This window comes from Prionailurus bengalensis, chromosome E2 (genome assembly GCF_016509475.1).
Source record: "Prionailurus bengalensis isolate Pbe53 chromosome E2, Fcat_Pben_1.1_paternal_pri, whole genome shotgun sequence".
In the NCBI taxonomy this organism is placed as follows: domain Eukaryota; kingdom Metazoa; phylum Chordata; class Mammalia; order Carnivora; family Felidae; genus Prionailurus; species Prionailurus bengalensis.
This window is the reverse complement of record NC_057352.1, coordinates 34,357,703-34,385,202: the sequence shown is the minus strand read 5'-3', so window position 1 is coordinate 34,385,202 and position 27,500 is coordinate 34,357,703. Positions and strand designations below refer to the sequence as shown.

The 27,500-nt window shown below is 53.8% G+C and overlaps 1 protein-coding gene across 7 annotated transcripts in view; it reads right to left on the bottom strand.

The window, feature by feature from the left end:
- Positions 1-3,566: 3,566 nt before the first annotated feature.
- SLC12A3 (solute carrier family 12 member 3) overlaps positions 3,567-27,500 on the bottom strand; it is a 38,240-nt gene continuing 14,306 nt past the window's right edge. For 2 of the 7 annotated variants that reach the window (XM_043599243.1, XM_043599244.1), the window contains exons 13-26: positions 26,814-26,915; positions 25,765-25,920; positions 24,966-25,065; positions 24,137-24,248; positions 23,572-23,712; positions 22,321-22,427; positions 20,864-20,946; positions 19,657-19,830; positions 18,937-19,038; positions 16,978-17,089; positions 14,558-14,644; positions 11,349-11,484; positions 9,591-9,658; positions 3,567-4,372 (exon numbers count right to left, since the gene is read on the bottom strand). In XM_043599243.1, coding sequence (XP_043455178.1) covers positions 4,231-4,372; positions 9,591-9,658; positions 11,349-11,484; positions 14,558-14,644; positions 16,978-17,089; positions 18,937-19,038; positions 19,657-19,830; positions 20,864-20,946; positions 22,321-22,427; positions 23,572-23,712; positions 24,137-24,248; positions 24,966-25,065; positions 25,765-25,920; positions 26,814-26,915 — 1,622 coding nt within the window. In that variant the 3' untranslated portion in view covers positions 3,567-4,230. Of the gene's footprint in view, positions 4,373-9,590; positions 9,659-11,348; positions 11,485-14,557; positions 14,645-16,977; positions 17,090-18,936; positions 19,099-19,656; positions 19,831-20,863; positions 20,947-22,320; positions 22,428-23,571; positions 23,713-24,136; positions 24,249-24,965; positions 25,066-25,764; positions 25,921-26,813; positions 26,916-27,500 lie in introns of all 7 variants that reach the window. The other 5 variants (XM_043599246.1, XM_043599247.1, XM_043599248.1 and 2 more) reach the window with 3 other exon arrangements.

Below are 27,500 nucleotides of genomic sequence, written 5' to 3'. Positions count from 1 at the left end.
TCTAGAGAGACTGGCCTAATTCCCTTGCTCTTATGGGTTTGCTCCCTCCTTCACATCCTTAGAGCCTTTGATTTGTAACTCTAAGCTGGGATGAAAAACACTTGTTCTCTGTTGACACTGTCCTTCATCCGTATGACATGTTGCTGTCCGTCCTCTCAGCCAGGTGGTTCTGCACAAGGTTCTGCCCACATGGCATTTTTAGAAACTGAATTTATTTTGGCTCCCTTTCAGGAAGCAGTGCTTACATGATGCTTGTGCTTTCGATCATAGGTTTAACCGTCACGTCAAGTGGGGAGTTACCGATGCAGGGGTGGCTGGGCTCTCCTGGGTCCTGTTTTTGTGAACACTTTTGAATTTAGCAGCATTTTTTGGGGTAACTTCCTGAGCTAAACACAGCTACAAGCGTAACCTGGCTGCTCTGCCTGTGCCTGGGGGCCTCGCAGCTAGGTGGTCCTTTTGGAACATTCCAGCTGGTCTCATCCTTGTAACACCCATCTCTCCCTTACCACGCAGGAAAGGCCAGGCAGGTGTGTAAAAGGGAACCCAGTCCAAATGGGGACTCTCCGTGTGCTAATGAGGCCCACAGCTTTCTGCCTGGGAGGTAGAACTCAGCAAGCCTATTGGGTGAAAAATGGGCCACACTGTGCTTACTTCAAAGCCACAAGTCTGAGCAGGAACTGAAGGAGGATGTGAAATCTGGAGGCTGAAATGGTGAGGGGAACATTGGGAGCTGACTGGGCCGTGGATCCTGGGGGCGACATGAGGGAGGAGTCCCTGCTGAGGTGGCCAGTGTGGCTGCTGGCTGCCGCTGGGCTCTGGCCATACCCAGCCACTTCCCAGCCCCTGAAACTCACGAAAGCGGAGGGTTTTATCACTCAAAGGCAGACACACATACACACACACACACACACACACACACACACGGGACTGAAATCTGTCACACCTGTGCTGCCCTGTGGGCCAAACAATGAGCTGGAGGACCTTGAGAGCCTCTGATCACACATTAAGGCAGGAGGCAGTGGTGGCTGAGGGTGGGGGGTGACAGAAGAATGTGGTTTTCGCCCCACCCCCAGCATTCACAACTTTGATCAACCATGTGTGGGCCAGACCATAGCCATCAGCAGGCAGCCGTCTGGTGACACCTGTTCTGGTCCAGTTCTCTTGCTCTACACAGAGGCCCAGAGGGGTTAAGGGGTATCCGAGGTCACACTGCCGGTTTGGGGAGGAGACAGAAACTCAAGTCCAAGCCTCCTGGTGACCATGCTGTGACTCTTTCCACTTAACCCCTCCACCTCTTGGCTTGAGGTAAGATTGAGATACTCAGAGACTTTTATCAAGACAGAAGATGGGGCGCCTCGGTGGCTCAGTCGGTTAGGCGTCCGACTTCGGCTCGGGTCATGACCTTGGCAGTTTGCGGGTTTGAGCCCTGCATTGGCTCTGTGCTGACGTCTCACAGCCTGGAGCCTGCTTCAGATTCTGTGTCTCCCTCTCTCTCTCTGCCCCTCCCTGCTCATACTCTGTCTCTGTCTCTCAAAAATGAATAAACATTTAAAAAAAAAGAAGAAGAAGAAGAAGAAGGAAAAGAAAATGAGTTCCCTGTGAATCTGCAAACACAAGCCAGAGAAGCAAAGGGAAAATTAGTGGCTCCTGTAAATGTTCACGTGGAAGTCTGGCAATATGACCTAAAGATCTAGAAGAAGCTCAGAGAAAAGTTCAATCCAGGGTTGATAAAACAATACAGTTAATTTTTTCAAAACACTCAGCAGAGTTGAGAAATAGCATGTTCCAAAAGAAATAAATTCTGTTGACCAAGTGAGCACATTTTTTATTCATTTGTTTTTGACCTTACTGTTAAGGCTTTTTTAAAAAAAATTTCTTTTTAATGTTTATTTATTTTCGAGAGAGAGACAGAGAGACAGAGTGAGTGGAGGAGGGGCAGAGAGAGAAGGAGACACAGAATCCAAAGCAGGCTCCAGGCTCTGAGATACTAGCACAGAGCCCGATGCGGAGCTTGAACTCACGAACCTAACCGTGAGATCATGACCTGAGCTGAAATCGGACACCTAACTGACTGAGCCACTCAGGTGCCCCTCAAGGCTTTTTTTTTTTTTAAACAAAGCTATTAGCATTGCTCAAAATGCAGTTTCCAACAGAGTGAAAATTGGTTTTTTGTTTGTTTTTCTAACGCCCTAACCCAGAGCATTTTTTGTCCTTGGATCAGGGTCTCCCTGAGATCTGAAAAGGCAGCACCCTTCTCCAGGAAATGGTTTTCTATGTGGTTCTAGAAAGACAAGCGTTCCCTGACTGAAGCTTCACCTTATCTGGAGTTGGGGGTTGGTCCCAGGTCTAAAGAATGGCTCAGAGGCAGGACCCCTCTCCAGTCCCTCAGGAGCAGAGGAGCCATCCCTAATGAGCTCAGCCAGGCACTAGGTGACCCTCACCAAGTCCCCATGCGGTGAACCTACTGTGGGGCTTGTAACAGCCTAGAAGCCCCCAGCCTTTGGTGTCTGTAGCCACAGGACCTGGGAGACATTGAAGTCCCTTGGGTCCCGGTCCTAAGAAAGAGATTTTTGCCTTCATGACTAAGTGGGCACTTCAGTGGGCTTGGAGGGGGCTTACGAGACCCAAAGATGCCTCGTTCCTTTGGCCGCCCTCAAGAAAGTGGCCATTGCAAGGAGGCCCAGCCAGTCATACCTCCCAACAACCCACTTGTATGGGTTGCAGGGGTGCATCTAGAGCTGAAATGCCCTTTCAGGGAGGCTCGCCCGCTGGCACGGGGCATCTCTTAATGTACCTTCTGCTCTTGCGTCCTATCTTGGTTGGCGCAAACGCTCTGTAAGCATCCAAACACCCTTACCTGAGCAAGGCTCATCTTCCCCAGGTTCTCTCTCACTGCTGAGCCCTGTCTTGCACTCACCTCCACCGCAGCCCCCTCTGCCTCTGTCTTTGGCTGGTGCTTCCTTACCCCTCACTCTTCACCAGGCCTTGGACGGGGTATGGACCTTTCTGATCCTTTGCCAATCTGGCCATCTTTATACCTCTTCTCTGCTTCTCCATTCCTGACCCACCAAACCTGCATCCTGAACATCCCTAACCAGACCTCCATCCTCCCTCCCCAACCACACCTGAAAATTAACATCCTTCCATGAGACATCCTAACTCTTGTCCCTCCTTTGAAGCTCGTTCTCGACACATCCGCCACCAGTACCCCTCCTCACATGTTTTTTTCCTTCCTTTTCCTTCTCTGTGGGATATGATGGAGAAACGCCAGTGATGCCCAACATGGCCTTTCTGCAAATCATGGGTCACCACCCATTAGTGGATTGCAACCAACGTCAAAAGAGAAAAAGAGGGGCACCTGGGCGGCTCAGTCTGTTGAGCATCCGACTCTTGATTTCAACTGAAGTCGTGATCTCAGGATCATGGGATCAAGCCCCGAGTCTGGCTCCATGCTGAACATGGAGTATGCTTGATATTCTCTCTCTCTCCCTCTCTCCCTCTCCCCTCCCTTAAAAAAAAAGAGGAAACAAAATATAACAGAAAATATCAGAGCGCATCACCCATAGTAAGGATAAGTATCGTTTTGTGACACTTTATAGTTTCAGTGCATGTTTGTTTCAAGTCTCAACAAAAAATATATTTCTCACTGGGGGTTGCAGCCCAAACAAGTTTGAAAGTCCCTCGTCTACTAAAGAACCAACCCAAATGCTGAAGACACATTATTGAAAGTGAAGAGAGTGAGAAGTGGTTAAAGAAATTTGCATCATGGAGGCTCAGAGGGCCCTGTGATTCCTCCTTGGAAGGGCTGCAGGGCGGTGTCCATTCTCCTGACTGTTGGAGGAGGGAGGAACACTGAGGGAGCACTCCTAGGGAAGGTCTAGAAACTTCCAGATTCACACTCAGCACTCCGACTCAAATTTGCAGATAAATCAAAGACGGAAATCTTAATTCGTTGTAATCAAGATCAAAAGAAAACTTAAAAGGAATATATATCCACCAGAGAACTTTCCACACAACTTCATCTGCTACTTCCCTAGCCTATACAAACAAAGCCCAGAGGATGTGTCCGTTGGGAGTGGGGTCTAGCCAAAGTCTGGAAATCTACCAGCTCCTTCAGTCGGATCATCAGATGCTACCAGTTAAGGTACATCAGGACACGAGTCTTGTCCCCACCGACAAACAGATGTCCCAGGCCTCCTCAGCTTTGGGCAGGCGTGGCCATGCCTGGAGTTACTGGCAGTAAAAGGTGAGCACGTTTTCCTGGTTTCCTCGGATCAGGATGACCGGAGGTCTGAGGTCCTGGGACAGCGTCTCCAACCAGGCCATGTACAGGGAGCTCGGACACTTTCCTTTCCTCCCTATAGGCAAGGTACTGCAAGGCAGGAAGAAGCGGCAGATGAAAAATTACCAGGAGGCCTTCCCCGCACAACCCCCCCAGCTCATGACTTGCTTTCTGAACAGCAACTCTGTTTATGGAGTCCTTCACCACTCCTTCTTCCTAGCCACCCTAAGAACGATCTCCCATTCTCCCTGAAAGCTCGACTCCAATGTACCTTTACCCACAAAGCTTGTGTAAACAAAGCCGTGGCCCTGGTAAGACTCACACGATCTGGTCTCCACCTATCTCCACAACCTCACCTCCTCCCAGCCTGGGCCTCGCTCACACCCCTGTGGACACAATGACTTTCTCTCCATTCCAGAAAAAAAAAAAAAAAAAAAAAAAAGGCAAGCTTGCTCTTGCCCCAGGGCCTTTGCATGTGATGTTCTCCCCACCCAGAAGGCGGAGCCTCCAGCTCTCCACCTTGTCTCCTCCTTCAGATCACTCAGGCTTTGGCTTACAAGCACCTCCTTCTCTGATCACCTTATCCAGAGCCAGACTGTGAGGGGGCGTTGGTGATACAGTGGTTAACATAGCTGCCTTCCAGAGCAGGCCACTGTCTCTCTTTATCACAGCACCCTGTTTCATTGTCCTCACAGCCCTTCCCACTCTCCAAAACCTCTTTTCATTTGTTGTCTGTGCTGCTCACTATCCTTTCCCTGTGCCTAGAGCACAGACTGGTACAGTTGGGCCATCGCATGGGTGATCTCACCCCCTCAGGCCCCTTGAGTCGTGCCAGCCTGTGGCCACAACAGTGTGATACGCTCACATGTTTCAGTGTGTTCTTGTCCTGCCTCCCGCTGTGTATGTGAGGCCCTGGGAGCAGCACGCCCCCTTGCCTTGGGACAGCCCTTTGTCCGCACTGCAATGCCGTGCAAATAACGAGGTGCCCTGGGGCGGCCGTTCAACCACATAATTACGGCTATTTCAGGAAGTGACTTTTCCACCACCTTAAGATTCCAGAAATACTTCAGGATGACGGCGGCTGCCCTGCTCTTGGCTCCAGGAGAAGGCGCAGTATCTCACAGGCCCAGCGGGCGTTACATGAACTTGAGACACCGGCATCTCACACGGGGCTGCACTTTACAGTCTGTTTTCCTACGGTCCATCCCAACCGTTATTTCATCTGAACTTCAATACAACCCCGGGGGATGGGCAGGGCCTGCAGCAACCCCCCTTCTTCCCAGCTGAGGGCACCCGGGCAGAAAGGAAGACTGAGCGACTCTGGGCTGCAGAGCACGGGCGGGAGCTGGCAGCAGGGAAGCTGTGAGCAAGGCTCTGCCCCTCCTCGGTCACGTGGCTTTGGCAGGTGGCTCACCGCCCTAAGGTGAGGACACACCAACCCCCCTCACAGGATGCTTGCGAGCTCTACAGAGGACAGAGCACACAAAGGGAGCCACGCAATGCCTGGCACACAGCAAGCACCTCCTAACGCCAGCCGCTGATGTCGCACTCATTACTTAGCGGCCAGAAAGGACGGAGCTAGAGCGTGGCAGAGCTGGGGCTCCAACCACGGTCTGGGATCACCCCCCCTCTCCCCCGCCAGCTGCCTCTGCTCACTGCAACCGTCACCTCTGCTGAGAAGGCCAACCAGGGTCCCTGAGCAGCTGTCTCTTATTTAAAAGTCCAGCCTCAAAGCCTCCCTTGGGACCACCTCTACCCTCCTTTAGAAAGCAAGTTCCCTAGGGGTGCCTGGGTGGCTCAGTCGGTTAAGCATCCAACTTTGGCCGAGGTCATGATCTTGTGGTTCATAGGTTTGAACCCTGTGTCATACTCTGCACTGACAGCCTAGAGCCTGCTTCGGATTCTCTTTTTCTCTCTCTTTCAAAAATAAACAAACATTGCAGAAGCGGGGGCGGGGGAGGGGGGGCGGAAAGCAAGTTCCCTAGGACTGGGAAAGGTGGCGGGAACAGGGGTATTTCAATCAGCTAGTGTCACCACAGTTAGGACATGTTTGTGTCTGGTGACACTCAGGAGAAGGGAAGTGGAAAGATCGAATCCCAACTTTTCTGATTTAACAGGCTGAAGTTTCAGTTACATTGAAAGACTCTCCGGGAACTCCCACGTCATTCTCAGGCACCGAAATCAGAAATTTCAAAGCTGGTGGCTGCATTACCAGGGGCAGGGGACACCCATCACTCCTGCTGTGGCCTTTCAAGCTTCAGCACCACGTTCCCTTCCCCAGCGGGGCCTGTCCACCCGTCCTCCCTTTGCGCTCCACCCCAGGCCCATCACTCCTGTTTCCAGGATTAACAGCTTTCAGCTGTTAATCTTTAGAAATAACGCTGCTCCAGAATAAAGGAACCTTTTGTTCAGATTTGCATCTGACCTGGATCCAAGGTTTCAGAAAACAATCCCCATTTCACAGCTGTGGGATCCTGGGCAAGTTGCCCTAACTCCCCTGAGACTCAGTTTCCTCATCTTCAATGTGTGTGTGTGTGTGTGTGTGTGTGTTGTGGGGGAGACAGGTATAAAACAGAAACACTTCAGAGCATTGTGAAAATTACTAAGGCCCAATGCCCGAGTGTGGCATAGAAGCTCGATTGACAAGATGCAATGTCGACGACTACTATTGCCTTTGAGGAGGGCGTCTTTATGGAAGAAAGATGGGTCCAAACCCAAAAGTGGGACCAGAGACAGGTTGTTCATCTCGGCAAAAGTTACTGGGCTGGCTTATCATCCTATAAGGCTGGTATTTCAGCTGCGCAGGTTAAGCTGAACTCAAACACGGGCCATTAATCAGATAAACCGCTGATGGGTACAGAGCAAACACCAAGTTCTGCCCCAAACCTGCTCTAGAAAATGGTCCAAGTGCGCTCTTCAAGATGCTGAAAAATGTAATTTTATCTTTTCACCGCGGCCTGGGAGGATTCTTTTCCTTCCTCGGAATTTCTGGGGAATGCAGTTTCCTTGACTCCCCCCCCCCCCCCCCCGCAGACACTGATCTGGAGGGAACAGAGGAACTGGCCATTTTGCTCAGTGCCCCGGTGGTTCTGATGGAAGTGACCCTCGCTGAACTTGTAGAAACACTGGTGGGTGTGTCTCCGGGGTGGAGACGGGCAATGCCAAGGTGCGGCCGCCGTGCCCTCCCAGTGAAGGTGGCCCAAAGGCTGGGGCCCCTTCGCGCAGCAGATGTAGCTGGTCCCATGGGTTCGGACACCATGCACAGGCATCTTCTCTAAGATGTCTGGACCCATGATTATTTGTACCTGCCAATCCCACGAAGGTTGGTGGGGGTGGGGGACTGGCTTTCCCTCTGAGGTCCCGGGGATTAGGAAGTGGAAAGGGAGAGGTATCAGCAGGGGCTCATCTCCCAGGATGAAACTGCTCGACTTATGGCTTGAGAGACCGACTCATTTTAGTGGCAAGTAAACTTAGAATCATAGCATGTTAGAGTGAAGGACAACCTTGGAAATAATTAGGTTTAACTCTTCTCTATATTCAGGGAGACGGGGAGACACAGAGAAGTAGGGTTACTTGCTCAAGGCCACACAGTGAGCTAACGACAGCAGAGACAAAATGCAAAAAACCTGCTTGTCAGGGGCACCTGGGTGGCTGGGTCCGTTAAGCCTCCAACCGGTTAAGCCTTCGGCTCAGGTCATGATCTCACGGTTCCTAAATTCAAGCCCTGCATTAGTCTCTGTGCTGACATCGAGGAGCCTGCTTGGGATTCTCTCTCTCCCTCTCTTTCTGCCCCTCTCCTGCTCATGCTCTCTCTCTCTCAAAATAAATAGGCAAACATTGAAAAAAAATTTTTTTTTGAAAATCCCACTTCTCTTGGCTCAAACATCTGACTTCTGTTCAGGTCACGATCTCGCGGTTTGTGGGTTTGAGCCCCGAGTCGGGCTCTGTGCTGACAGCTCGGAGCCTGGAGCCTGCTTCAGATTCTGTGTCTCCCTCTCTCTCTGCACCCCCCTCCCCCACTTTGTCTCACTCTGTCTCTCAAAAATAAATAAATATATTAAAAAAATTAAAAAATCTCACTTCTCCGAACACAGGTAGCGTTCATGAAGAGGTGGTTTCGCACACACCAGGTACCACACCCAAAGAAAGTTCCGGGGAGTCAACCCAGGATGCAGCCATCCCCACTGTCTTGCACTCTGACCCAGTCCACAGCCTAGTCCAGCCTTGCCCTGGGAGCATTCTCTGCTGGGCGTTGGCCAGAGGCTCACAAATAAACCCAGCTCTTTCTCTTACCACAGTTCGCACATCAAAGAAACACGAAGTGCTTTCTTTGTACAAAAAATGATTTCCCTACTGGCCCCCGGGAGCACTGCTCCCGCAGAGCCAGCCACGTGGGCGTGCAACCCGTGCAGTCGCGTGGGGCCCCTGCACTTGGAAGGGTCCCACGCTGGGTTTAATCCTCTGCTGCCGCCATCTTGCCATCCTTAATAATGTTTGAACACATTTTCATTTTGCATTGGGGCCTGCAAGTGGTGTGCTGGAAAAACCAGTCCCCGCAGGCTTCTTGGCTGCCCTGAGGAACTCCCAGGTGACTAGCCCTCAGGAAATGTGAGCCGGGTCAGCTAGCTGCCTTGCCCCATAGCCCCATTCCCTGGGAGCTGGGCTTCTCTCAGGGAGGACGCTCAGAGGGCTTGGCCGACCATGTTTTTCCTCCTGGCCTCCGAGAGAATAGAGCCACCCTGAGACCCTCAGTGCCACTGCCACCTGTCCCCTCGCCTTCCGCATACTCAGAAGTGGCCCATAACCGGACACAGCCAGCAGCAGCGGAAGCCGGAGGGTCTGACGGGCATGGAGCCTGGGATGGCGGGCCTCTCCTTCTGCTGCCCAGGCTTGGCACCAACGTCAGTCGGGGGTGGCCAATGGCCAAGAAGGGCCGGGTGATTCCCAAACAACCAGGAATTGATTTTCTTCTGGACTGGGCTGGGTCCTCTTTGCCAAGCTGAGTTTGGCAGGAAAAGGAGGCGAACGAGGGTAAACCGTGGTCAGGGGAGTCCGTGAGGCCTGGGATGTGTGAGGCCCTAGACCTCTGCCAGCTGGCACTCAGGCGAGGGGGGTGCCGCGGACGCAGGCCCAGCCACGTGCTAACGAGCCACCTGGACTGTGTTTCCTGGAACTTCAGGCCCTTCCGCCTCACAGGGGAGGGCTCGGGTCCCCAGCCCTCCTGAGGTGCGCACCTCCTGAATCCCTTCCCAGAGCGGACGCCCCAGGCCTCTGCGACAGGCTTCCCCTCCCACCGGGGGCCACTTACATGACCACTAGAGCAGCGTCCTGGGAGGAATCCAGCAGGATCTCGTTCAGCCTCACCTGCCGAAGGGACTGGAACGAAAAGCCACGTGGTCACTGCCTACATTCTTGGGAAACGTCTCCGCTAAGCCCACCAGCCTCTTTTAACATTCAAACCAGATGCACGAATTGTTCCCCCTAAACTATTACAGACTCTCCTTCCTCTGAGATGGAAGGGGCCCCTCAGAGTCACTGAGTGCCAAGTTCACCTTGAGAAGCCCTCCGTGGCTTTTCCTTGCCGGACCTTATTACCACGACTGGGGGCGTAGTCGGTGGGGGGGGGGCGGGGAGCGAGCGCCTTCTGTGATGCGGAGGGAGCTGGGTCTGAATCTCAGCCCTGATAGCTCACAGCAGAGAGAACCCGGGCAAGGCATGCGGGGCCCCCCAAGCTTCACTGTCTTCGCTGCAAAATGGGTAGGATAATCCCTTCCCTGGGGGAATCTGGGCAGCGTTGAGAGCGATAACCTATGCAAATCACCAAGCCGAGGTCCTGGCATGTGGAAGCCTCTCGATAAGGTAGAGTCGGAGCAGAGGTGGAACATGCCGTCTCCTTCTCTGCACCAGGCCAAGCCAGAGCCTTCCGGGGACACTATGCTTTATCCAGAATTTCCCAAGGAGCTGTGGGCCCTCTGGGGCGGAGCCTCAGGGCTGTGACAGATCAGAACTCCCCAAAGCTTACGTGAGGTTGGGTTGGGAGGCTCCCTCCCACCCCAAGACCTGTCTCCAGATGGTTCAGAAATGACTGACACTCAAGAGTCTGACCGTGGGAGGACACCCCAAAGAAGGAGGGAAGTGAGTTCACTGAGATCCCAGACTCCGGATCCTGCCCTAGTGACGTTTGCAGGGAGTAATTCTTCCTTGCAGGAAGGTGGGATGGGATGGTGTCCCAGAGTTTGCTACATGTCCTCTAAGGGGCAAAGTGGGGGTGGGGGGGCCACCGACCCAGAGCACACAGGGAGCAGAACTGTGATTCCCAGGCGCTCCCACAGCTCGCCCCACCGCAGAGTGGCCACGGCAGCCACCACTTTCCTTTAGGCCTTGAAAGAGTCTGGAAGATGCTACCTGGGCAGGAGCATCCATGGCTTTAGGCTGCTTGTGGGATGGGATCCACAGGCTAAGGGGAACCACCAGGCAGCTTGTTGGCCCATAGCACAAGGTCTACCTTGACCTTTGCCACCTGTCTCAGGAATCCCTCCCACCAGCCATAGAGAGGAGAGGAAGAGCTCCGGCCAGTCCATTGCCATGGCCGGGGGTGACTCAAATGGGCAGGGGGACCAGGCTCTCATGCCAAGAATGGCTCTGAGTTCCACAACTGGGCTACCAAGCATCTGTGGCTTGAGGATACCCCAGAGGCTGGGGCATGGTAGAGGAGGAGGGTTAAGAGGAGAACGTTAAGAAAGTTCAGAACAGGGGCGCCTGGGTGGCTCAGTGGGTTAAGCATCGGACTCTTGATATCGGCTCAGGTCATGATCTCACAGTTCATGGGTTCCAGCCCCTGCATCAGGCTCTATGCTGACAGTGCAGAGCCTGCTTGGGATTCTCTCTCTCCCTCTCTCTCTCTTTCTCTCTCTTCCCCTCTCCACTCACTCACTTGCTCTCTCCCAAAATAAATAAATCAGCTTAAAAAAAAAAGAAAGTTTAAGACAGATACAGCACATGGCCCTGACCCAGAGGAGGGCCTTGACCCCCACCCACCCCGGCAAGGCCCTTCTCTCTCTGGTACCTTGACTCTGTTCTTGTTAATCTCCTCATCTGAGATCTTCCAGGGGCAGTCCCGCCTCATCTCGGTGACAGCAGCCTCATCCTTGAAGCCGTCATTCAGGCGGAAGGGTGCAATCATGTCCTCAAACCTCTTGGTGCTAGGGACAGAGAGAGGAGGTGAGACCAGGTGAGATGGCCCAGTTTCCATGGGAACCAGGTCCTCCGAGGGAGATGGGCATGGGAACCAAAGGGACGTTCTTTATAGGCTGAACCCATTCTGCCACTGGGGTTTACATCAAAGCAGCTTCTGCGCAGAAATCAGCACTGACGCTGGCTGTGGCATTCAGCCAACCTTCCGCAAGCTGTCCACACGACCGCCTTGGGATCCACTTCTACCCACTCGACCGGTCCCCAGGTAGCTCCTGAGTACCATCCTGTGCCAGGCTTTGTGCTACTTGCCAGGGAACAAACCCCACAACGTCCGCTATCTACAGAGCGCACAGTCTGCTGGGCAATAAACAGGCCAATATAGAGGGGAAGTTTCCTGAAGGCACAAACTGAGTACCAGGACTGGGAATATTTGGGGTGGGGAAGGCCTTCCTGAAGCTGAAGGATGCCTGTCCCTCTGAAGCCAGCTCCTCACAGGTCAGCGGGTGCTGAAGCACACAGAACTGGAGGTGCAAAGGCCCTGAGGCAGAAGTGTGTTTGGTGTGTTTGGGGAGCAGCAAAGGAGCCAGCATGGCCAGAGCAAGGTGAGTGGGGCACCCAGATCAGACAGGCCTTCGTTATTTGCCCTGAGTGAGACAGGAAGCTGTCTGTGTCTGTTCTGTGACTTGACTTACATTATTTAAAATAGAAATTGGGACTGGTCAGCATTCAGATGAAGCCGCCTGAAGCCATATGGATGGATGAGCTCACATGGGGGACAGAGTCAAGAGAAAAAAATCCAGGGCCCAATCCCAAGGATGCAGACTAGTTTACGTCAGATAAAGGAGGAATAATCAGCAATTAAAACTGGAAAGAAGGATGGGGCACCTGGGTGTCTCAGTCGGTTGAGCGGACGACTTCGGCTCAGGTCACGATCTCACGGTCCGTGAGTTCAAGCCCCGCGTCGGGCTCTGTGCTGACAGCTCAGAGCCTGGAGCCTGTTTCAGATTCTGTGTCTCCCTCTCTCTGACCCTCCCCGTTCATGCTCTGTCTCTCTCTGTCTCAAAAATAAATAAACGCTAAAAAAAAAAAAAATTAAAAAATAAAATAAAAAACTGGAAAGAAGGATCACTAAGGTAGGAGGGATCCTGTCAAGGGCGACGTCTCCAGAGCCAAAAGAACTGTTTCAGGAAGGATCGCTGTGTCAAATGTAGTGGAGAGGCAGAGAAAGATAAGGACAGAAATGAGCTCTGTGGACAAGGTGGTGCGGAGGTGAGCAATGACGCTGGCGAGGGTGATTTCCGTGAGGCCACGAAGGGCTTAAATCTCTTTGGAGAAGTTTGTGCAAAGGAGGAGACAGTGGGCCAGGAAGTGGAGGCAGAGAGGGGCCAAGGCGGGGGTTTTAAAGATCAGGGCTGCTGGATGGGGTCTGCGTGCTTTTGCTCTCAGTCTCCTCCCCGCTGGAAGGTATTCCCCAGTGTCTCTGCTCGGGGCCTTTCTCAAGGCTTTGCCAACAGAGACAGCTGCATTGTCTTGTGTGTTCTGGTCCGTGTCTGCAGCGTTCTGATGGCTCTTGACTTCCTCTAGCCTGCACTTGGGCCAGAGTAAACCCTGGTGGTGGGAGCTGTGATTACTCACCTCTGCCCCAACACGCAGTAGGGGCCAATATACCCATCACCACTGACTAGTTCCTTTCTTGATTTCCTTCCCTTTCCAGGAAATGGGGAATCTAAGGGAGAATTAAGAGGTCGGACGGACCTTACTTTTTACTAGGGAGGTGGAGTGCTGGAAAACCTCTATTAGACTGATTTACAGAAAGCAAACCCTATTGTAAACGTCTTAGTTTCAGAATATGAAATTGAATCATTGAGCAAGCAAATAACCTTCCTTCTGACCCCACCATTGAGCCTAGCTACAAGTTCACATGGGGGTGTTGCTTAAAGTCTGTGTGCTTGCTGTTGTGGGGGTGGGGGGAGAGGAGGAGAGCCGTGGCCCAGACCATTTAACATTCGCCCCACTCTAAGCACCGATGTATTTATAAAAATAACATCAGGGGCTGTCGCTGCCATGTTTCTGCCTCAGGGACTATGTACCTTCGGTTCTGGAATGTGCCTCTGCCACGGCCCCTGCCCTCCAGCCATGTGCTTCTGGGCCTGTGACTCTGCCAACCCTGGCCACAGCCAACTGGAGCAAAGGAAGCCAAGAAATAGGCTTTGCGGCAACCTCTACCTTCGCCTGGCAGGAAGAGATAAACTAGGCCAGTCGTAGTTCCTTTTTCAGGAACTTAAATTAGGCAATGCCTAGAGAAGGAGTAAGTTCGTCGTGGAGCTGAGACCTCACAAAAAGGTCAAGGTCTAGAGCTCAGAAGCCACAAGTAGGCAGAAGCCATCAATCTGGCATTTTTGAACATCGACTCAGGACTAAGACAGTGGTTCTCAAAGTTGGGTGCCTGGACCAGCACCTGAGAGCTTATTAGAAATGCAGGTTCTCAGGCACTGACCCAGATCTGCTGACTCAGCATCTTGGGGCAGGGGGCAGGGGAGGGGGCCCAGCAAGCTGTGTTGTCATACACCTTTCCGTGTGAGTTTGACAGCGGCCATGGTTTGAGAACCACCGCTTTATGAAAACATTCAGGGTGTTGGAGAAAATTTAGAAACTTATGAGTAGCAAGCAGTGGGAAGTGTGAAGCCAGACATCCCCCCGCCCCCACGCAGGTCCTTGGGGAGGGTGGGGGGTGGGGTCCGTTAAGGATGAAACACCTGCCTCCCCTCGAGGGGCAGAGCCCCCGGGACGCGCGCCAGCGTGAAACACACGCTCTGAGAAAAGCACGAACTGACCATTCACTGTCCTCCAGCCCAGCTGTGTTTCTGGCAAAGCCCAGAGCTCTGATATGCAAAGGAAGAAACACTGGCAGGAAAAGAAGCGGCTGCAAACTCCTACCCCTTCCTCTTTCTTCCCCTGAGCCCCGTGTAGGTGGCTGCCTGCCCGTGGCTCACCAGACACACAGGGGCAACACGCACAGGGCTCTGCAGGGCACATGGCTGGTCCTTCTGCCTGGGAAGGAAGTCACCGCAGAGAACTTACTGCTCCGCCCGCGGCTTCTGGTTGATGTCGGGAAGGACGTGAACGTCGTGGAATCCCAGTCGGAACTTGCTCAACAGAGAAATGATCCTGGAAGGTGGAGAGTTCTAAACATGAGTTCTTCCAGTCAACGGGTTGGTCTTGAGTGTCTACCGAGGACCCAGCAGCGAGTACAGCAGATCAAACCCTGCCCTCAGGGAGTTTGCATTCAGGACAAGAGCCGAATATTGATACAGTAGGTCAGATGATGACGAGCAATGTGGAAAAGTCATGAAGCAGGGTTTCCCCAAGTATCTCCGTACTATACTAGCACGCCTTACGTTTTAATGTGTCTATACATCTGCCGGGGACCTTGTCACAATATGCAGTCTGATTCACCTGCTTGGGGGCAGGGGCCTGGGATTCTGCATTCTGATAAGCTCCCAGGTGATGTATACGGCTGCTCCACGGACCACACTTTGAGAAACAAGGGTCTAAGGGATGGGAAGGTAAACCACAGGAAATTACAGGGTGGGCTAAGGAAACAGAGATGCCGCACATGAGCTAAATGCAGAACCAGGAGCGACAGCCACATAGCACTGGCTTTGCATGCAACAGGGGAGGAGATGCCAACGCCATGGTTTGTGGCAGTCAGGGAGGGCTTCATGGAGGAGGCGGCAAGCTAGCCAGACAGTGCCTGGTGTGTAAGATTATTATAAGGGGGTGTGGTGTCCACACCGGAGCCTTCTAAATAATATACCTGACTTGGCTCTAGCCCACCCACTGCATCAGAATTCCTGGACGGGACGGGATTTGGGGGATACTCCAGAATGAGCTGGCAGGGTTTGAGTGCATGGGGTGGGAAGTCCCAATGAGTGAGAACATGGGGGTGCAGGGGGTGAAGGGGGAGCAGTGAGTGGCTAGCTGGGGGAGGCAGGAGGGAGGGATAAACCTTAAGGATCAGGCTGGGGCCCAGGTATCAAGCTGCTGCTGGTCCCTGAACTCGGGAGCGAAATTAGGAAGCAGAGCTGTGGGCAGATGTGTTGGTGTGCGGTGTGGGGGTGGCAGGAGGCAGCACAAGCCTGGTCTTGGGGTCACAAAGTGGGGGAAGAGGGCTTGGCCTGTTGGAGGGACGGTTGGGAGGCAGAGAACACTCTACAACCTTCCCATGCAGGACAGCCCGTGACCCCCATGGGGCCATGGTCTTGAGCCCAACTAAACCTGCTGAGCCCGGCTTCCACTGGGGGCTGGAACTGGAAGCTGAGCCAGCAAAGCCTGTTTCTGGAGATCACAGAGAAGCTAGATGCTGCTCTTTCTAAGCAACGCTTTCCTCGGCACTGCTGGGAAGGGCCTTCCGGTATAGAAGCTCTCAGCAGGGGTGAGGACAAGGAGATGGGGTTGCTGGCACCCTTAACTCGCACAAGGGGTGACTAAGAAGGCATCATGGGGACGTAGTCCTGGTGCAGGACCAGGGTGGCAAGGCCACAGGGTCCCGGCCCTGGGGCGTCGTGGCTGGGATTGTTGTAGAGGGCACAGGAGGCTGGGCAGAGTTTCTTCTCTTTGGCTAATTAATCACACGACCTTGAGCAAGCCACCCATTGTTCCCAACCTGTCTGCCCCATCCAGCGGTCTTCTACCCTACAACCTTTCACCTCACTTGACCTTGTTCTTGCTCTAAAACAACCGTGGCCCAACTCTAGGCCCACGTGAGCCACCTGCCCGGCCGCACACCTGTATACCTGCCTTACCATCTACTTCCCTTTCGACTTAAATCAACTCATTTCTTACTTAGCCACATCTTAAAAGGAAATGTCATATGGCAATGTTCAAGAGAAAACCAGCATCTCCTGCCGGAGAGAGGCGATCAGTAAAACCCACAAACCACCGTGGCTAAATTCTGACCGGTAGCCGTTGCCGGCCAAGCTCCCCAGCCAGGCCTGTTCTTTCCGGGTGAGACAGATTAGCCTGGGTTTCCCGGCAGAGGGCCCTCCTCCTGTGGAGTGAGCCACACAATTGGAGGAGAATTAAACGTCACTTCTCACCAAGAAATTCAGTAGGATCTGCGGCCCCGTCTCCTGGCCACGGAAGTCACCTCCTGTCTCACCAGGAACAGCATCCCAAGCTTGGGGGGATGTCGCCCTGAAGGATCCTCAGCCCCACCTCACCTCTCAGCAGGAGGGGCCTTCTCCATCCCTCCTTTCACACAGATTTCTCCTTGAGCAGATTTTGTGGTTTTAAAATGTAACACTCCTCCCCCTCATGGCTGGACCTAGAGCGCCTGCCGCTTATTGAAAGGGGGACAGGACACCGAAGCCTGCCCCGGCCCAGAGCCCCCTCACCACTGCCGTGACCTGGGGAGAGCTGAGCCCACCCGGGGCAGGGGTGCGGGTGCGGGGAGCGGGGGTGGGGGCACCCCTGGGGAGAGCTGGGCAAGCCCCACTTACGCCTTTCTCTCCTGGTCCATCCTGTTGATCTGGCCCCCCACGAACACGCGGACCCTGCATTTGCTCCACCTCTTCTTGCGGCCGAGGAGATAGGGGATGAGGAGGGTGAGGCCTGGCAAGGAGGCTCCCCGTAAATCAAGAGGGAAGTGCTCTCAGGGCAAAACACCCTCCGGGTTCTCGCCCCGCTCTGCCACTGGCAAACCTCTTCCCCTCGCTGGGCCTCAGTTTACCCATCTGTATCATGAGGGTGCTAGACTAAAGCAGGGTGGCACACGGGGCTCTGTGGGCTGGGGTCCATTTGGCCTGCATGATGTTTTTATTCTATCTATTTATTAATATAATTTATTGTCAAATTGGCTAACATACAGCGTGTAAAGTGTGCTCTTGGTTTGGGGGTAGATTCCCGTGATTCGTCACTTACATACAACCTCCCAGTGCACATCCCAACAAGTGCCCTCCTCAATGCCCATCACCCATTTTCCCCTCTCCCCCAACCACTCTCAGATTGTTCTCTGTATTGAAGAGTCTCTTATGGTTTGTCTCCCTCCCTCTCTGTTTGTAACTATTTTTCCCCCTTCCCCTCCCCCATCGTCTTCTGTTAAGAGGCTCAAGATCCATATGTAAGTGAAAACATGATATCTTTCTCTGACTGACTTATTTCACTCAGCATAATACCTTCCCGGACCATCCACGTTGCTGCAAATGGCATGATTTCATTCTTTCTCATCTGCATGATGTTTTTAAATAAGTGAGCTGACATTTAATAATTGGGGGCTCCTGGGTGGCTCAGTCGGTTAAATGTCCGACTGTGGCCCAGGCCGACTGTCCCATGTTGGGCTCTGTGCTGACAGCTCAGAGCCTGGAGCCTGCTTTGGATTCGGTCTCTCCCTCTCTCGCTGCCCCTCCCCCGCTTGCACTCTGTCTCAAAAATAAATAAGCATTGGGGCGCCTGGGTGGCTCAGTCGGTTAAGCGTCCGACTTCGGCTCAGGTCACGATCTCACGGCTTGTGAGTTCGAGCCCCGCGTCGGGCTCTGGGCTGACAGCTCAGAGCCTGGAGCCTGTTTCAGATTCTGTGTCTCCCTCTCTCTCTAACCCTCCCCCGTTCATGCTCTGTCTCTCTCTGTCTCAAAAATAAATAAACGTTAAAAAAATTATATAAATAAATAAATAAATAAGCATTAAAAAAATATGTTTATAATAAGTGGGGGCTTTGCATGTGAAAATCTGGATTGCTGGCATTTTTTGAAGATGAAAGATTTGACCAATGGATGGGAACCCTCATCCTTCCTTGTCATCCCTTCATAGAAGGCCAAGAGCAGCTGTCACTTATCACTGCATAACCCTGGACAAATTACGTCACCACGCTATGTCTCAGTTTCCTTATTTGTAAAGGAGTCTCAAACAACTTCCTACCTAGGGATTGCATTAGGTTAGCCCACGGAAAGCACTTAATGTCAAGCAATGGTAAGCGTTCTCTCTATATTAACTTTCACCAACGGGATACATACTACTGGAGCGGGAACATTTTCTGTCTACCTGGGGCCCTATTTCTGTCTACATGGAATAATAAAGCTGAGAGGCATGTATCTTAAGAAAAATGGGAGAGGGTATATTTCTTTGGGAACAGAAGAACATTCCTACAGCTTTTCTGTGCACTGGCCCATCTCCCCCAGTTATGGCGGGTGCCCGTGGCTCCTAAGGCCCAGCTTGTCTGAACATTCCATCCTGTGCCAAACTCAGCTCCTCCTATAAAGTGCTCCATTTTACAGCTGAAACACTGGGGGCCAAGAGAGGGGCCCGGCCAGGCTCCCCCAAGCCCAGAGGTGGGCCCGAAGGCCCCTATTCCCCTTTTCTGGGCCCCGGGGTCCCTCTAGGAACCTTGTCCAGAGTGGCCAGGAAGGGTAGGCCATGTAGGGAAGACAGCCTTGGGGAGAGCTGGTGTCCAGGGGGGCACTGACCTCCGTCGTCAAATAGCCAGTAGATGTCTATGGTCTTCTTGCCCTGCTCAGACTGGAAGATGGTGCTGGCCTGCTCCTCCCGTACCAGGGCCTCGGGGTCCACTGCAGGAGCACAGGGGCAGATCACCTCAGAGCAGTGCACATTCAAATGCCTGTGTCTGTCTGAAAACAGAGCCACCTGCCCTGTGAGGTGGGCTCGCTGTCACCCGGGCCACGCACACAGCGGCCAGAAGCACCCTGCTCAGGGCATGCATGGTGGGGACTGGCCCAGATCACCACCAGTGGCTCTCCTGACAGTGAGACCCTCATACCCGATTGTCAGGCAGGTGGACCAGGAGCGGCAGTCCCAGACATGCAGTGCTAGGACGTGCCCCTCCCTTGCTCCTAGCGTCTCTCTCCCAGGATTCTGGTGGGCATTGGAGACCAGGACAACCCTGTGCCCCTCGCAAATGCCCACCGGATGCTCCCAGCTCCTGTGCTGTTCCCCTGCCTCCCAGAGCATCAGTGGGAAAGGACTGAAGGAGAAGCCTACTCCTCTCCTCCCTGACATCTGAGTGTGGCCAGGTGCCTTTGGAAGGGTCGGACATGGGCTGCAGAGCCAGCTGGGTGGGTCCTCACAATGTCAGGATACTGAATTCCCAAAGAGGGCTGTGATGTTGAATATTTCCCCAGCCCACCTGCTCTGGCCCCCAGTTACCCATCCCCAAGGGTCTCGAGCACCTCCTGCCCTTGACCAGCTTCCCTCATGGCCCCCCACTAGCTGCCCCACGAGGTGAGGGTGCCTTGAGTGGGGTGGGGACTGACGTGTGCCTGAGACAGATGGCCTGGCCCCGCTGGTGCCGGCTTCTTTGCTGTCCTCCGCTGGGTCAAACACTGGGTCAAACACTGGGTTAACTGCAAGAGAGGGGACAGTTTTGTTCCCAGGCTCTCCTGGCCTAGGGCACTTTCAGGCTCCCCCTTATACTAGAAAGTCCTGACTCCTCACCTTCCACTGACCTGGCCCCTGCCCCTGAGCCAGGAGCCCTCACAGCATCTCCCCTTCTCAGCGAAAGTCCCCCTCCTCCGAGAGGCCTTTCGGACCACGTGTCCCGTGTCGGCGTCACTGTCTAAAATGACTTGTGGGTCCACTGCACTTCCTATGGGAACAGCAGCTTCCCAGGGGCAGACTTTGTTTTACCCCTGTAGTACCCCTAGCGCCTAGCACAACGTCTGTCAGGAGCGCGGGCTGCTGTTCTGTAAATATTGGTTGCATCAATATTCATTGCACAGCCGCTGTGTGCCAGGCATGCTGTCTGCACAGGGTGACATGGGTCAGCACGCCCCGGTCCCCACCTGCCAGAACTGTAGCATCCGTACCTGTCAGCTCCCCCTGTGCCGCCCCCACTTATTTTCTAGACCATATATTATTTCTTTCAGCCCTGCAAATATGACTAATTCAGGGTCTGCAGATTCCCGCATGACTAAACGTAAAACACATCCCTCCTCGGTGCCCCAAAGATGGTCTCGGAGATGTCCCGTCTCCGTGGCCTTTCTCTGTGTATTTTCATATTCCAGTGTCTTTATCTGGGCATTCTCCTTTCTTCCCTCTTTTTCTTTCTTCTCTTAGATCCTCTTTATCTCATCTGGTTGCAAAAACCCTGATAGTGATTGGGGAGCCCTGAGTTCCAGTCGCATTTCTGTACCCAGCTGGAAGTGTGGCCTTGAGCTGATCACTTCTCCTTTCTGGGCCTCAGTTTCTTCATTTGGAAACCTGATGAGTTCTAAGAGGCCATCAAAAGCTAACTTTTTATGAATATATGAGCTTTTATTCCTTACTAACTTCTCTCTCTCTTCCCTCTACCACTTAAAAAAAAATCGGGTTCCAGAACTTTCTGGGCTCCTGTTCTGGCTTTTGACAGGCATGCCAATAGGTGGGGCGTGTACTCACTGTGGGCCTGCATCACTTCCGAGACGTTGAGCCCCTCACGCATCCTCATGACACACACACCGTAGTTGAAATCAAAAGCATCGCTGGGAGGAGAAGAGGTGGGGTCAGGTTCCTCTCGGTCCCAGCCCTCAGCCCCCAGCCCCCAGGAGACCAGATGTCTAGAGTTGGCCTTGCCTTCTACCATGCCCCTCTTCTCTGGGCCTCATCTCCCCCTCTCTGTGACACGCAAGTGGAACCGGAGAGCCCCCCAGGACCCCTCTGGCTCTATGGTCTGTGGCACTATGGATGCTGTGAACCCTGTACTCAGAGGGAATCCAAGTCAGGCCACTCTTTGAAGCAGGCTCTGTCCTCCTGATACATTTGGATAATCTGCACAACCCTGCCAACAGAGGTGGGCATGGGAATCGCTAGCCCCATCTTAGAGATCCAAAACTTGAGTTTGGGGGAGTAACTTGCCCAAGACTGCACACTAAGGAAGTGGCCAGCTGGGTCTGGAGCCAAATGGCTGAGACAGAACCCTGAGGGCAGGCACAGACACAGGAATGGCCTTGCTCAGGAAGGCAGCCAATAGCTTGTCTATGTGGAATGTCTAGAAGACTCCTACCCCGGAAATGGATTTACTGCCCGGTTGACAGAGGGCCCCGGAGACCACCAGTAGGGCTTGATCTGATGAGCCAAGCATTGCCCCCCTGGGTTCTTTCAGTTACACATCTCTGGGACGGGGGCTTCTCAGGCCCCAGCATTTCGGGGTCTTGGAGCGCCGAAGCTGGGGGGTGGGGTGCTGAACAGACATCCCACCACTTCCTGCTGTGACTGTGTCCACCGTGGCTCAGGTGCACGGCTCAGAGTCAGGCAGCTAGTTCACAGCAGACCCGGAAGCAGGTCCCAGGGACCCAGCGCTCAGCCTTTGTTCTGGAAATGCTACTACACACTGCCTCTCTATGCCACATCAACCCAGAAAAGCAACCCAGGCAGGCATTTGCTGGCCATTGCGCAGCAAGAGCTGAAGGAGAAAAGGTTCGGAGTTCACCCTGAAGTCCCCAGGGAGTCCCCACATGGTCGCCTCCCGGGAGGCCTTCTGTAGCCCACAGGCGAGCACAAGGTTTTCACCTAAAACCCCACATTTTCAACTTCTCTGAAAAACCAGAAGATCTGGGCAACACTGGGCCCAGGCCCACATTTCTGCCTGGGCACGGCTGGCTGCAGCCAAGTGACAGCTGCTCACTCCAGCTCGCTCCCCATCGTCCCACACCCGGCCGGTCCCCTTCTCTGTGTTCCCTGCCTGCCCCTGCCCATCTTGGTGTCCGTGCCCCGGAGTGGCGAGCCCTCAGCGGGTCTGTTCCTTCCTGAGCTTTGAACCGCCTTCTTCTAACACCCACTGCTTCCCAAGGCCCAGGAAACTGCCAAGGCGCAAATCAAGAGACCCCAGGCCCTGCGCCTCTCGTGCCCTCACTCACTGCAGGATGCCAATGTAGTCCTCCACTGTGGCCGGGTGAGCCGACTGCCAGTTCTTCTTGAACCCAATCACCAGAATGTTGGGCTTCATTCTCCCGAGACCTGTGGCCTGCAAGGGGTAGGGGGTTGGGGTGAGGGACCAGGCCTCGTGCCCCACAGGGGCTCTGTGCTGTGACGAGGGTGGGGCTCTCTCAGCCCCCGCTGCCCTCTTCGCCAGGTGGCGAGGGCTCAGAAATTCCATCCTGCCGGTTCAGGGTCCTGCCTGTCTGGACACACCTGCGAGAAAGGTGACGTGACAACCAGAAGCTACGATCACCGCACCGTCCCCATTAGCTCTGGATTATTCCAGTTCCTGCTTCTCCAGCAAATTATTCCTCGTCACAAGTCACTTGAATTTGGATGTCAAGCTTTAGCGTATCCCCAGGCCATCTCACCTGCACATCTTTTGCATTTCTTTTTTCAGTGTTTAAAAATGTAAAAAAAAAAAAAAAAAAAATCCCCAAATGTGGGACACTCGACTGCATAATTTGTGGTAATGGGGGACTGCGTTCACACTTTCCCCTGTAAAATAAATAAATAAATAGATAGATAGATAGATAGATAGATAGATAGATAAAATAAAAATAAAAATGTAAAAAAAAAATTTTGACGTAAAATTTACATAACACAAAATTAACCATTTTAAAGGGTATAGAATTTGGTGGAATTTAAGATATTCAAAATGTTGTGCAAACATCACTGCTATCTATTCTCAAAATATTTTCATACCCCCCCCCAAAGACCCTATATGTTCTTTTTTTAAAAATCGTGAGAAATATTTAGAATTATTAGAAAGGACTCCCAATGTTGACTCAGAATTAACACCTATTATTTTATCCCGTTTTACAGATGAGAAACCTGAGCAGTAAAATGAATGGCCTGGTAGAACATTCCGGAACTTGGTCTGAGCGGTGGCATCATACCGCTGGGTGGTATCTTCTTACGTAAACATTTATCAGGCTATACACTTAATACTTGTTCACTTTGCTGTCTGTAAATTATATCAGAAAAGAAAAACACGGACGGCTCAAGCTCCCACCATCCCCACAGACTTCCAGGTCAGTTTCCCCTAGGCCCTGGGCACCCCGAGAAAGTGCCCCAAATTAGCATATCTGGAAAGGTGAGGAAGGTAGGAGACTCCTGTGGGAGTAGGAGCTTCAACTAGCCCCTTAGGACATCCTGCCTTCCGGGTTGTCCCACCAAAGCCACGGCACCTGCATGAGAATCTGTACACCACTACGGAGGTCCTCGGCAATGACGTCTGAGTAGAAGGCCTTGATCTTCCTCTTGTTCAGCCACTTGGTGTGCCCATTGGCAATGAGCCGGAGCTCAGGCATCCTCTGTTTGTGGGGTCCCTGCAGGTGGGGGGAGCAGGTGACCTCAGGGGCTCCTTCCTTCACCCTCTGGCCTGAATGAGATTCAGCCCCTCTCCTCCCTGGAGGCTGCCCCATGGGCTCAGCCACACCCAGAGGTGCCCATTCTCCCATATGGAGTTAGGGGAGGGAAAGAAGAGAAGGGAAGGAGGGAGCAGGGTGGGGGAAGGAAAATGGAGGCAAGAGTGAGAGGTAGGGCAGTGGGGAGAAGCTGGTGACTGGAACAGGGGAGGGCAGGGGAGGAGAGAGAACCAGGCCCACAGCAGGGTCCGGTAGGCTTTGCTTCTCCACAGCCCTTCTGTCCCCCACGGCCCCCAACGCTGCCTGCCACCCTTCCAAGTATGGACTTCATGCCCAGGGGCTCCTCCAAGGGTATGTGCCCACCCCACCTGCAGGGGCCACTCACAATGAGCACGTGGCCACAGACCATCAGGCTGAGGTTTCGGGTGAAGGTGCCCACAAAGTCAACCAGGGCCGGGCGGAAGTTGGGGGGCCCCGTGAGCACCAGGCACTGGGGGCTGAGGAGGGGAAGGGAAAAGGGCATGAGCCATCTGGACAGAGCCCACAGGGGTCTGGGTGCAAAACGCAGGTGCCGGGAAGCGTAAAGACTGGGAGTGGGGAGGCATAGCATTTACAAGATCTCTGTGTCACCTGGGTGGGTGACTCGGCCTCTGGTCAAGGGCCGCTGCCACACTCAGCTGGAGCCAAAATTGGCCACTCCTCAGCCGTGTGACTGTAGGCCAGCTACGTAATTTCTCTGTGCCTCCGTGTTCTCATCAGTGACCGCGGTAATTTCATACACCCCAGAGGGCTGTGGTGAGACGGTGGATTGGCACTTTGTGCAGCAATGCAACGTAAGTACTTAATGGCTGACTGTTAGCTATTAAGGTGTGGTGGGAAGGGGTCCAGGACACCCGAGTCTCCCTCTAAGGAGAGGTTCGTCATAGTCAGCCTGACGGACACCTGTGGCAGGGATGGCACCACCCCATCGCCCTTCTAGAGCCCCCTGCATTTCAAAGAGCAGATCCTGCTGTGGAAACTCAGGTACAGAGAGGTCACTAGACTTGCTTGGTCCCCACTGAGCCATGTCAACCTCGTCTCCTCCCCGCAGGGCGGTTCTCCTCCACCTCTGTTCCCTCTCTGAGCAAGGACCGCGCCCACCCTGGGTTTTCCCCGGGGCAGGGGCACGGGTCTTGGCCTGGAGCCTCCCAGAGCAGGGACATGGCTTTGCTCACCGGTAGTTCTTGATGTGATCCTCCACCTTGTTGAGGCCCACCGAGTAGCTCAGGGCCAAGTTGTAGGAGCCGGCCTGAACCGAGGAGCCCCAGTTCACCTCTGAGCAGGAGGGGTGAGCACAAGATTAGAAATCCCCGGGAGAAGCCAGACGTGCCAAGGGAGGGGACGTTGACCTTCTTTAGGAATCGAGCACCACGGGAGCTGGGCTGGCTGGTGGGTGGACAGCCTACAGATCTCTTCCTGATGTTTGCACATTGTCATACGGCTATATATTTAAAAGTTATACTTCATAGGATCAAACTCTATAAAATATTCTCCTCCCTTGACAAGCAGACAACGACCTGGAAAACCAGGTTCAAATTTAGAATTCCAGGCCTTCCCGGATTGCTGCATCCTGTCCCCAGACCACTGTCACCCCTGGATCCGCACTCGCGCGTATGTGGGCACCACGCTGTGTCCACCTGGCCTGCGGTCAGCCAGCCCCTGGCCACCCGCAGGCCCGGGTGTGCACACCAGCAGGCCGGCTTTTTCAAGAGGATGGACCTGGGCAGGCAATTCCTGGGTCCTGGGTGCTGGCGGGGGTGGTCCGGACCCAGAGATGTGGGTTCTGAGCAGACACATTTCCCATAGGCTTCTCACCCCACTGGGAGGGACGAGGCTGGAGGGTCAGAGCAGGGCCCTTGAGAGCACAGAGCCTGACACAGGCCCTCCAGCCGGGCCGAAGGGCACGATGGTGTGCTTGGCACCCTCAGGGGGACAAGGGGCCCCTGGGCCCCTGGGCAGCCTGAGACCACACACCTGGCTTCTTGTAGATCACATAGAGCAGGAGGAAGAGAACGACGCCGATGGCGATGAGGGCTGCCCACCAGGTGAGAAGGAACATGATGACCACAGAGATGACCGCCCCGAACAGCGCCGTCCACTTGCTGTAGTATTGGAACGAGGGTCTCCACCCTGGGCGGGGGACACAGGTCACACTCGAGCCTCCTCCTGGGCCGGTGCTGCTGGGGCAGGGCCTGGGTGGCAACACCAGCAGAGCCCAGAGCCGGGATCCTGGGCTCTGCCCACCACCCGGGTCTCCTGGGGCTGGGCCTGGAGGCTCCGGGGAGGACCGCCCACCCGCCTTGGCTGGCACTTGGCCACGTCAGGCTACTCCAAGGAGGAGGCATCCAGCTCTGGCCAAATACAGCCACGCGTCAGCAACAGCACCGGCTCCCGTGTCTCCCGGGGAGCCAAGGGGGTGAGAGCACGAGGAAGGATGTGGTTCTGCGGGGCTCCATGCCACCGGGCCGTGCCCGGCCCACCACTACCGACAGCTGCCCCACGGCATGACTGTGGGGCACCACAGCCCCCAGTCTAAGGCAAAGGTGGCCTGGCGACCAGCCCACTGGGGATTTGGGGCCTAATAAGAAGAAGAAAAAGGTTTTCTCGAGACTCTTTACTGCCATCTGCTAGAAGTTTTTCAGGACAAACATAGAAATCGATGACGCAAACAGGCGGCACCCCAAGAGCTGTGCAATTAACAACCTACGGCAACCCTCTCTGTGACTTTGGGCCATTCTCTTCCTCTTCTGGGGAGTCAGACTCCTGACTCCTGTAAGATTGGTGCAGGAAGGCACTAGAAAAATCTCTGCACCCTGGAAACAGTGTATGAATCCACATACAGGGGACACTGTCCGTGCTTGAGAAAGGATAGCTACTATGATGATGATTTCAATGGTTCCTTGAATTGGTTTTGATTTGGGAGGTGACTGTGGTCTGCCCACCTGCATCACGCCTTCCACTCCCCCACCCATGCCCCCGCCCCAGGTGCTTCCTCCCACAGAAGGGTGGAGGGGGCTGCTTACCGGGCGAGTTGGTGATGGAGGCGTGGAAACAGCTGAAGTTGATGAGGGCGTAGGAGCATAGGAAGAAGTTGGAGATGATGGGGGCAATGGTGTTGAGCTCAGCTTCAAGGACCCGAGGGGAGAGAGGACAGTCTGTTGGGCAACCAGCCAGGGAGCCACCTGGCACCCTCCCTGGCAGTTGGGGGATTCCAGACAGGCCACAGAGGCTCAGTGAGTCTCGGCCTTCTCATCTGTGAAATGGGTCCATCGTGTTGTGACACTCAAGGGGCCGATGTTTCGTTAACCGTAAAATGCCAGCTCTTAAGAGGATGGAGAGCAGTGGGAGAGGCTACGGGATCACAAGGACAGTGGCTGTCACGTTTTTTTTTTGTAACACAAATTACAGTAGGAAATATACTTTACAGCGTGACCGAAGACACGGGACCTATACGATCTTTTATCTGAAACCCTGAGACCACAAGACACACACAGTTTCGCCCGCAGTAGAAACCCACTCAAGAACAAGTTCCTTCCCTCCCCTGCCTCACTCCACTGCCACTGCCCCAAGAAACCCCAGACAAACTTGTGTATGTGTATCCTTGTCTCAGGGCCTGCTTCTGGGGGATCCCAAAACAAGACAAGCACCTCTTATGCATCAGGGCCTCTGTGCACGATTCCACTGAATCCGCCACAAGAGCCCTGCCCCAG